The 12,193-nt window shown below is 29.8% G+C and overlaps 1 protein-coding gene across 8 annotated transcripts in view; it reads left to right on the forward strand.

Annotated features, from left to right (window-relative positions):
* Cngl (Cyclic nucleotide-gated ion channel-like) overlaps positions 1-12,193 on the forward strand; it is a 444,433-nt gene that overhangs the window by 343,758 nt on the left and 88,482 nt on the right. For all 8 annotated transcript variants that reach the window (XM_076400452.1, XM_076400454.1, XM_076400450.1 and 5 more), the window contains exons 3-4: positions 2,762-2,831; positions 9,247-9,352. In XM_076400452.1, the coding sequence (XP_076256567.1) occupies positions 2,762-2,831; positions 9,247-9,352 (176 nt within the window). The remainder of the gene's footprint in view (positions 1-2,761; positions 2,832-9,246; positions 9,353-12,193) is intronic.

Consider the following 12,193-nt stretch of genomic DNA (forward strand, 5'->3'; position numbering starts at 1 on the left):
AGGAAACTTAAAAAAAAAAGATGAAGTCGTTGAAGTTTAATATCTAGAAATAGAAAAACTTCCCTAAGTTTCGAAACGTTTTAGTATATTATTGAAACAAAGAGATATTTTGTGTCGTCTAAATTAAAAGCACCTAACGTCGAAGAGTTTGTAAGAGGTCAAAATAACAGTAAATGAAAAGACTAATAATATTAAAAATAACATTAGCATACAGCCAATGACAGAAAGTCGAAGAAAAATTAAGAATAGACCCATAAAACTATCAGAAAATAAATTACGATGGGAGGAAGGAATACTAATAGTAAGGAAGATAAAACAGCAGCAGCAACGAGTAAAATTGTTAGGAAATGTATTGAGGACCGATAGAAGCAGATAGAAGTTACAAATCGTAAAGCTTGATTTATTGAGGATAGAAATAGAAGAGAATTAAATAAGAACCACCATCCACCACTCCAAAAAATCTAGATAGATTATTTAGAGGCAGCAGTACTCGAGAGACTTTGCAAATCATTTGCACCACAAATATTTACGATATTAATGAAGAAGAATGAAAGAGTCATATAATACGATAAGCCCAAAGTTGAGAGGTTGTGTATCAGAAAAAATAGTGACTATAATATATTTTCGAGATTTTTTAGACCAATCTTTAATAATTTTGAACAGGATGCCTATACACAAGGCTCTAACAAAATTTTGCGTTAAACTAATAAAATTTAAAATAAAATATATATCTACTAATTCTAGATCTTTATTCTCAGTTCTCAATATAAGAAAGAGGAAAAAAATTTTGTAATATTATAGGTTCATTAAATTCTTTTATTATTCTAACATTACCAACATTTGTCTATTTAGTTTAAAGTAGTCCTTTTAGAAAGTTGTATTTTGCATGTTGAACATAGTAGAGTCGTTAGATTAATTAGTAGCGCGACCGAAGCTAATAAGGGATACGTGTTAGAAGTGGACGAAAGCGATTCTGTATATATGCTAATAAAGTCCTTTATTAGTTTTGTTCGCGTTGGTTCACTGTCACTATTAGATTATTTTTGAATATTATTTCTGAGTAATTGTTGGTAACACGATCATATTAGTTAGTTTCTTGTTCTAGATATTTATCTAGTACTTTTACAGATGCTCTGTAAATAGCATATATCTAATACAAAGCTTATTTGATCTATTTTAATTAAAGCTAAAGGCAAATACACGAAAATGCAAAATACAACGAACACTCTCTATGTTGACCGCATTTTGAAACGTTAACTTAGAGGGAAAAACAAATGAAAATTAGTGCGCCTCAATTTGAAAAAGGCGAATGCACTTGCAACACGCAAAATAATGAGATCTCTGGAACAAGCGACATTTCTTTTATCCCATCTCTATGGTTTTCTCATATGCTATCAACGTAAAATATAAGATTTCATATTGCAATACGCATAATTTAAAGTATAAAATTATAATTTAAATAACATATTTCTGAAATAATATTTATAATTATTACCAGGGTTGGGTAATATAAACCTTTTGTCTGTATTTCCTATAAAAAATGTGATATTTGTAAATTATTTTTGTCAAGGCGATTTTTGCTCCGGTGACAAGGAAGCCATGAATGTGAATATTTTATCATTATATATATCTTCATCAGTATTATTGAAATGATTTAGTAACCATCATTAACAATTTTGCCATTTTAAAAATAATTAACCTGAATTATATTACATAAAACTTCGGAAACACTGTAGCGTTTGCAAGCAAATAAAGTCGTCTTATTTGGCACACTTTCACTTCAGACTTTCAGATTCCTAAAATATATCAATTAATCAAATCAACCATTCATAATAAATAATCATCCAAAAAGTCTTTTGGAAATTATTACACATATGTACTTATTGTCAATTGTAGGAAATTACAAAATACCTTTTGCAATATAAATGTATTGTTAAAATCATTAGTTTAAGCATTCCGTATTCACTTATTTCAAAAATCTACAATCTCAGTGTTCTTACAGGATTTCATTTTTCAAATTTCACCGAACCATAATTTCTCCGCATATCGAGAATATCTTCAATATTTTCTGAAACCGAAATTAAACTAATATGACGTCGTCTGCATACTAATCCTCACATAAATTGAAGCATAAAATTTACTCCATTTTAACATCACCACTGTTATACATAAATTCTATATAAAGGTCTGTCAGATTCATAAATTAAACCGAAAATCCTATTATTTAATATAGTAGTATCAAAATAGTGAAATATTTTATTTCAAAAATATACAAGTACTTATTATACAGCCCTTGTAGTAAAAATGTTTAAATATATGTGACTTTTAAATACATTTTAAAGGTTTTAAGCTTTGTACAGAAGAATCAACATAGAAGTTCATAAATACCCAAATATAATCATTATAAAAATAATTAGTTGTTGTTTTCAAGCAAATAAGAAAACCTAGAAACAAAGGTGACAGAAATGCGTTTTTCCCCATGTCTACCGACCAATTTGTATTTTGAATTATATTAGATCGAAATTGTGTTTCTCTTCCCGTAAGCTGACTTTTAACTTTGGTGATTGTAATACGTTTCAAAATTGTTTATTTGGACTACTGTATCTTCTCTGATAGTTCTTCTATTGTACTGTACTATTGTACTTTTTAATGTTTATAGGAATGTATTTGTGTGACACTCATGATACTGATTTCTGCATTGTGATTCCTTACTATTCTGGTATGCAAAATGCTAATTGAGCTGTGTTTGTCTTTTTTTCAGAACGAAATCGAACCAGAGGTGGATGAAGTTACGGACGACAGTTCAAATATCTTCAGCAATATCAGCAAAAGTAAGTATATTTTTAAATATGTTTCTTATTCCTCTAGACATATATAACAAACATAAAAATGCATTAGACTGAACCACTATTATGATTTTATGATTTAACATCTCACTGACGCATTAGTATTCCTTTTTTTAAGAGTATGCTAATAATAAACGACAAATTAGGGACCAGAACTCCAAAAGATAGAAGTCTCAAATAAATCAAAATTTAACGCATAAAGGGGTCATAAATTAGGAACAAACTGAAATTTTATATACATTTTATATTATATATAGTTTATACAAGACGTAAGAAAATGTTTAATAATTAAGTCTTATAATTCTGAGGAAATTAAAGAATCTAGATATGTTGTGAGGTAAGAAGATATTTATTTGGGGTTGTCCAATTATCTTCTAATAAATAATAAGGTATTACAAGTTAGCAAAATGTAACAGACATAAAGAGGAGAGATATATGTTATTTCACGTGACTGATATGGCCCTGTGTATTACATGTATGTCCTGTGAATGGTGTAATAAGTGAGACGTAGAGATAGAGACATAGAGATTTGGTTTTGTAAGGCTTTTCGACAAATCGTCTTCTTGCTTCCTAACTTCTTTCCGCAGAATAAAATAGTTTTTAATGTAACTAATTTTTTAATTCTTTTATTTGACTGTCAATTCAGAAAATTGTCTAGTGAGTGTTCAATTAGCATCGGCAATGTGTTTGTTTAGTTTGTTTTTATTTCTTGTCGAGATAACGAGAGAGATAAAGTCAGTTTATCGTTATCTTATTAAAGTTTGTTGTTAAGATATTTTCATCGAAATAAGATTAATTTAAAGCTATTAAACTGATAAAATCAGAGTCTGATGAGATGAAATCAGAATCAAACAGAGTCTGCCAAATCGTACTATTTCTATGTCATCACTTTTATAGCACTTATAAGTTAACGCGAATGACATTTAATACTGATAATTGTTTTATGTTGTACTAAGATATTCATTCGATACTTTACTAACAGATGAAACTATATTTTACTCTCAATAAATTCTAGCAACAAGCTGTATCTTCACGGAATGATGTTAAACTTAATATGATTTTGACCTAATACAGATTTATAGTATATATTTGTCTCTATACAAAATAATTACAACTATTTTTTATAATAGGACATTCTACTCCAGTCCTATATTGTTGAGACAGCCACCAAAATATTCACTAAGACTTATCTTTAACGCTTTTTAATAGATATGTTTTATATATAATAAATCTATTTTAAAATAGATCTTTTTCCAATTGTTCTTTGTTAAAATCAGTGAACGAAAAACAGTTTTAATTAAATATCATTTTGGAAGATATTTAATCAATATTAATTTATAATGTTGGGGAAAAAGTAATTTTGATTTTTCCTAACAGCGGGATTTAAATTCGCATATAATTAGAAGTCGATAATTTTTTTTTATATATCGAAGAGGACCGACATATTTACTATCGCAACAACACTACAGAACTAAATACTAACGATAAAATAGTTTTCAGCTAATAAATGACCCAAGGAGCACTATGTGTGAATAGCTGCTGAAATGAATGGAGTGGGCCTACTTCTAAAAAGAATGTTTAGGTACGATAATAATGAACAAAAATTATCTCAGCAGTTTGATAGGATTGGAAATGTTCATCATGTACTGTTTGGAATATCACAAAACTATTAATTTTAATATCTACTGTAAACAACAGCAGTTAAAGGTGTCGAATACAGATGAATATGATGCAGGTAATATAAGAAAGGACTGAGATCGATCAATAGTAAAGCCGTTAACCTTCTTCACTCTGTAAATACTGAGAAAGGCTGGCAAGCTTTGACGCCTCTGCCATATAGCCCGAACGTTGAACGGTCCGTTCAAAACGACAGCTTTCAGAAATTACTAGAAAGTTTCACCAGAAAAGTAGTAAATGATTAGACGCGAAATATATATTATCAATTAGTGTTTAAAATTTATACGAAAAAAATTGCTTTGAAAAACCATTGCCAAACCTAAAATACTTTTTCCTCAATCCATTATGTAACATAATACAAAATACATTTTCGATATAACAGAACGTTTTATTTTCAATTCGACAAACTGCTGCAAACATTCGATAACAGCAAAACTATGATTTATTTTCGAGAGATTTCGATATTTATTATACGTATATAAATATAATATATTTGATACGAACTCTAGTGAATTTGATTGATTACTGTCGCAATACTACATTTTATATAGAGATAACAACTACGTTGATGTAATAATATTTAAGCCAGTCATATATGATATATGACACATAAAATGAATTTTAAAAAATCAGAAATATATGAAGAGAGCCTGTTAAAAAGTAACATTTGAACAGGGAAATCGCTTTAAATTTCGTGATTCCTTGCGGCAAAAGAAAGAAAAACGTTGTAATGGTGCTTTTCTGTTACATTAGCGGAAAAGACTTCCGAAACTTTATAGTCTTTCTTTTTTGGATCCCAACCTAGAGTTTCAGAACACTTACAGTCATTAAACTTTTCTAATTTTCTTATTAGAACACAAAGAAAACTATAATCACAGCTGTTACACTTTCTTTTACAATTACAATACAAACAGTTACAGCGAAATGTTTTATAATGATTTAAAATAATTTAACTTTTTTGCAGTTTCAACAATTGCAACAATTCTATATTATTAAATTACTAGGAATGCGAATAATTACGAAATAATATCAATTTAAAAGGCATTTGTTGGGAAAAATTAGTTCAATTTATATTAATCAGAATACTATCTTGATTTTCTGCAACATTTTCCTGTATTTCGTACAACATCACAATATCCTGTTAAAATAATGATATTGATTTGGCATGAATTCAATCACCATGGTTTTAGCGCCGATGTAGATGGTTTGACATTACATTTTTTGCTGTTAATATTATCGAAGTAGATCCACTTTTCATCTTCAGGCACAATACACCAAATAAACCTCTTGTTTGAGTTGGAAAGCAATGAAACCGCCGACAATGAATCGGTTCGAAAAATGTTTGTCGGGCTTGAGCAGTATATTTCTTCGTTTGTAATCAAAAGTAATGAATATTGAAAATGCAGCTTTGAGCGTACCAAGATTATAGTACAGAAGCTAATTTCAATCAAGGACTCAATAATATTATATTGCAAACTATAATTGTAGGTAGAAATATGTCAGAGCTATCGAAATTAACAGTTAGTTTAGGTTGTTTAACAGTTGTTTACATTGATACTTCACATTTTTGCTACAAGCATCTAGTATCATACTGTTCATACGTTCATACAATATACATATAGCATAAAGTCACGGGATAACAAAGGAAATGCGTTTTTTTCTTGTTCAAAATTGGCTTTGTTCATCAACGTAACCTCCATTAAGAGCCACACAATCATTCTAGCGCCACTCTAACATTTCAGTAACACTTTTGTAGAACGATTGACTTTTTGCTTAAAAATAGGTCTGTCACCAATTGCTGTCCACTCGGATGACGATCGTTTTGATTCTGGAGTCAAGTGATGGATCAATGTTTCATCCATTATCACATATCGACACAGTCATCTTTGTTACTTTTAAACATGGCCAAACACTGTTCAGAATCATCAACGCGTTCTTGTTTTTGGTCAACAGTGAGCAAACGCGGCACCCAGTTTGAAGACAATTTTCTCATGGTCAAATGCTCATGCAATATAAACCAACATGTTCTTTGTCTTTATCTTTACTATGTCAAACTCATGCAACTTCAATTTTAGATCAATTAAAACGATTTTGTGGATTTTTTTGTGTTTTGTGGTGTTATTTTGACGCCTATTTTGACGTGTACTGCGCTCTGCATCATCAGAGACTCTACGACCACGTTTGAGCTCAGCAAACCAACGTTTTATTGTTGTTTCTAATGGAGTGGAGTCCTTATAATAATTTTAAAGCCATTGCTTCGCTTAAACGGTATTTTTCCCATCGAGAAGCAGTGTAAAATTAAAAGACGAAATAGTTTTTAATTCATTGTTTTAAAAATAATAAAAGTAGTGCCACTCTTAGCACAATAACTGTGCTGATCTCTTTTTCTTCTGATCCTACCAGATGTAGGGTACAATCATTCGCAAATATATAATCAATCGCCAGCAAAAACAATTTACTTTCCGGAAGCTGAATAAATATTTCGTCGTTTTTTCAACGTCTTTTAGTTTCAGCTCATGTTTCATCCAATTTTCTCAGAAATAAGAAAACATTACAGCAGTTTTCTTCGTAAAGTAAAAATGGTAAGAATTAGTTATATTATTTACAAATTCACTTCTTCAGAGATGTAAAACTTTACTTCTAATATAAATTATGTCGTTGTGATTAACAATTATTCTTAATATTATTGATATTATTATATATATCATATTATATATAAAATGCGGTATCATTGTAAACAACTGTGATGAACAATAATAATGAAATATTTAAATAACTTTATGAAGAATACTGTATAGATACTTAATATTAAATAGTTGTTTTCGTCATAAAAGTCAGCCATTCTCTTTATTTAAATAGTTAAGGCCGAAATGAACAACACGAGTCTAATTCAATATTCAAATTCTCTGTTAATAAGTGATATACTTCACGAACAATTATCCATGTTCACTTAAAGAAAACCAATCGAAATGTACACTTGTTTTTTGTTAAATAAAAGACACAATTTGAGATGTGATTCCTTTATGCATGATTAATTAATATGCCAGTATTATCGCTATCTTTTATTTTATTTCCTTATTTTCCGTTCCGTTCCGGAAAATCGCTTTCCAACAAAAGGAGAAATTCATTAAAGGCCGAGGCGTTAATGCCGAACGTGACATAGAACGCGTCAGACAATGGAGCTTTAAAACACCGCCGCCAAAGCAACGAGCATGAAGTGCGATGCGGGTAGCCTAACAGAATAAAAATAGCACTTGGTTTAACGAATGTTCGTTTGCTTTTATTTAAGTGACTTAACTTTGCATAAACCTGGTATTTCATTTTAAAATATTATAGTTTTAGATTTCAAATAAAATTGTTCTAATTTAATATAATGGAAATAAAAAAATTGTGTTATAGTCACAAATACTATAATTTTCAATATGTTTAATAATACAAAAATTCTGTGTTGTTTAAATATTCTGTGCAATCAATAATTAAAAGATATGTATTTAGTCAATCGAGTAAATCAGTAAACTGAGTTTGAATGCAAGGTGAGAAAGTTCACACACGTCTTCTCTTTCCTCCATCCCAGTAGCAGGACTTTTGGTCGATTATTCCTGACCAGTCTAAGCGGTATTTCTCATCTTACGAAGTGCCTAAATAATTTAAAGATGTTTGAGTTTCCTAAACAAGTAATATTACTTTGAACACGAAGTTTATATGCTATCTGGAGGACAGCAAAAAACAATGGACAATTCCTATATAAAAAATAAAAATGCATTACACCAATTTATTTTTTAAAAAAATTTACAGTTATAAAAAACCCAAAATTTCCTATATTACATCCCATATTATATTAATTACATTAATTTTACCTTGACTGGCTTATATAATACTTTTAAATCGCTAATTCAAAACATAATAAAATACACTTTGAAAGTAAAACAATATAGCTATAAAATACATTAAAATATATAGACCTTTTTATTTTATCCAAACCTTCCATCAACAATTAAAGAACATGTAATTAATCAACGTGTGTAAACAACTGGTATTGACCAAGAACTTCAGCTTATTAATATTATGTTATATTTAGCTCCTATACGCTCAAAAAGTAACAAACCCATCTTCCAAAAAAAATTACTCTTTAACTACTTGCAACAACGGCTTGTCGTTCAAACCTTTCCGTTCCTCAATAATTCGATTCTAAAGTAATCGTAATAGTTGTAGTTAAAATGCTAATAATTTTAGAAATTGCTATGTTTCCTTTTATTAAATACTCTCTTTGACTCTAATCCATATTTTCGATGGTCTCAAAGCTACAACCATATGTCTTTGCATACTTACGAAGTCATTTATATTAAGGAACCTTACAATATTATATATTAAATATATTATATTAATAATTAACAGAATCTATTAATGTGATCAATATTCGCTCAAAAAAGTGTATATAAATTGTTTTAATGTTATTCAACCTGGTTAATCCACTCCATCTTACAGGAATAACAATGTTACATAATAGATATGAAACACAAAACATTAACATATAATAATGCTTTTATCCTAACAAATTATTTTTCCCAAATATTTTACCTGAGATTCCAGAATTCAATATTTCCAAAAGTCTGCAATGTATGTAGCAAAAAGAGCTATCACCTTTAATTTTTTTAAGGAAATTGTTACTATGTTAAGAAGTAATATTCATTATTAATGAAACTTTTATGTTTGTTTCTTACAGAAACCCCCTTTGAAACGAGAAGACTCCTTCCTGAAACGGTTTTCTACTAGGCAGATACCTGAAGCACAAGAAACCGTAGAAGACACAGGCAGTGAGGGCTGTGCAGGTATAACAATATTGCTATTTTGAGAACTTTTAGTTTTGTACAAATACGACAATAATTCGTAATATTACATAATATTTTTGTCAATATTTCACATTGCTACATAATTAACATGTACGACGAATGACTATTACGGCATGTTAACATTTTGTCTTGAACGGAACTAATTCAGATATTAATTTGAAAATAAATCAAATAATAAGTTAAAAATACTTACTAATATGATTATAACTATTGAGAATGATGAGATGGATTGATGGTGAGTAAAATAACAGATTATCAAAAATTGACTCTTTGTAAAAAACTATGTTTTCGATATATCTTAAGCTAAATGTAATAAATAACCCTATGCAAAAGTATACATATTTGGAAGAAGAATATTTCTAAAAACAACTAAATAATATTCAATGACAAATAAGCTTTTCTCTGTAATGATAAATATTGTCATTCACATTTACTGTATAGTCCATCCATTAAACTAGCCAATGCAGCTCATAAAAATTTATACTGCAACGTTGCCGCATCAAATTACATTTTTGAATTATTTTTATTGAGACATAACTTGGTATTTTAATTAGCACTTAGTAATCTACACATGTAAATAAAGATGAAACAAAAATAATGTTATAAAATATAATTTATTTTATTATTGTAATATATCTAATGCATATATTATTGAGGAACTTAAGCTATAGTTAATTACACAGATGCAATAATTTGTAGAATTATTGAATATGTTTTATTGATGAATGATTACAGTCGTCTTTTCCATTGATTTCTAGACGCGTTTTTATCAAATACTGTACCCTGCAGGCCTTATACACCTAGTTAACAATTGTATATCCAAGTAATGTATATTATTTTTATTAGAGAGCATATCAGCACAGTTATCCTATATTAATTATATTCCCATATTTATTTATTTCTGCTCTTAACACTCTGTATTGGTAATTATCCGCATTGGACCATAAGGCCACAACAAAAAAGTTTTATTTAATCAAAGTTTCATTATCACTGTTCTAGTCAACTACCAAATTGTTAATTTCTAATCAATTCGGTTGTTAATGATCTGTCAATATATTTTTCTGCTGCTAGAGCTGATAAAGTTTATCCAAGGCGAAGGTGTTATTGTAGACAGTGCTGCTTTCTACAATATACCTTTTTCCAGACTTGTTTCTAAAAAAAGTAAATTATATAAAACACTATAAGTTCCAAATGAACAAAGAAAAACTTTTTTATCTTTTTCCATCAAGTTTTTTTTGTTTTTACACACTTTATTAGCATTTTACCAAGTGGGGCACTCTTGTTTCTATTTTGAGATATTCATGTTCGTTCTAAATAAACAGAAGATGTCTTAAAGTCCCATTACACCTCTTCTCGATATTTCAGTATCCCCAGTCTTCTAAGGGTAATACCTAGACTAAAATCTTTCTCTGAAATAATTGCGTTAAATAATATTTATAAAGAAAAAACTTCTCACAGTTTTTATACAGTTTATAAACTTAACTTCAATATAACTTTAAGGTGGTTCTTGATTCGTCACCTATTTTGTTTCCTGCCGCTCTTTGTATTCACCCGTTCTGAATAGTTATATTAATATTACGTGCAACTGTAACACGCTCAAAATATTTCCACTAAAACGGCATGAACTTGATACTTAATAGTATAAATATTTGCCTCTCCAACGCATTTTACTGGCAAGAGTGGGCCTCGCTTATCTTGTTCTTATTCGAAGTACAGACGCAATTATTTCCTGACTCTGACTATTTAATGACTTGCATTTAATGCATTTTTAATCAGAATTATAACAACCTTTAAACAACCAGTAAAAATTTATCAAAACGAGCACCAAAAGAACGTTTTCCGGTTAATAACTTCTGGTGATTATCATTAATGTTTAGAATAATCTTGCAGACATATGTCAATGGTGTCGACCACAGTACCAACACGAATTGAATCGAATTTATAGACCGATTAATATTTCATTCTGTCATTTTTACTACAGTAATGCTAATTAGTCAAGTCAGAAGGAAAAATCTTTACTGAGTTTAAAACGAACTTTACGTAACGGTTCAATTGAAAAGGCCCCGGCATACTAAAGTAAAACATTTTTTTTAGCAAAATTAATTTTTTTATTCAACATAATTCCCTTCAAGGGTGATAGACTGATTATACCGACCCTCCAAGTTTTCGATACTGTTTTTATAGTACGATTTGTCCTTTGCTTCAAAATAGGCCTCAGTTTCGACGAAAATTTCTACCAAGCGAGCATTCTTTTGAGATCTGAGAACAGGAAGTAGTAGCTGGGGGCCAGATCTGGAGAATACGCTGAATGAAGAAGCAATTCGAAGCCCAATTCATGGATTTTTGGCATAGTTATCAATGACTTGGTACATTGTCTTGCTGAAGCAGCACTTTCTTTTTCTTCAAATGGGTCCGTTTTTTTGGCGATTTCGTCCTTCAAACGATCTAATAACGCTATATAATAGTCACTGTTTTCGGTCCTTTCTTTTTCAAGGTAGTCAATGAAAATTATTCCACGCACATCCCAAAATACAAAGGGCATAACCTTGCCAGCCGACTGTTGCATTTTCCCACACTTTGGAGCAGGTTCATTGTGTGCAATCCTCTCGGATGGCTGTCAATTGGACTTCGGAGTGAAATGATGGAGATTTGTTCCATCCATATTCACATATCGATGCAAAAACTCGGATTTATTAACTTTGATCATCTTCAAACACTGGTCCGAATCACCAACTCGTCGCTGTTTTTGGTCAAAAGTGAGCTCGCGCGGCACACACTTAGCACAAACCTTTCTCATATCCAAATATTTTCGAATGATAT

Source organism: Rhynchophorus ferrugineus, unplaced genomic scaffold, assembly GCF_030347505.1.
Source record: "Rhynchophorus ferrugineus isolate W39M unplaced genomic scaffold, kcgeb_rfMv2 rfM3, whole genome shotgun sequence".
Classification (NCBI taxonomy): Eukaryota; Metazoa; Arthropoda; class Insecta; order Coleoptera; family Curculionidae; genus Rhynchophorus; species Rhynchophorus ferrugineus.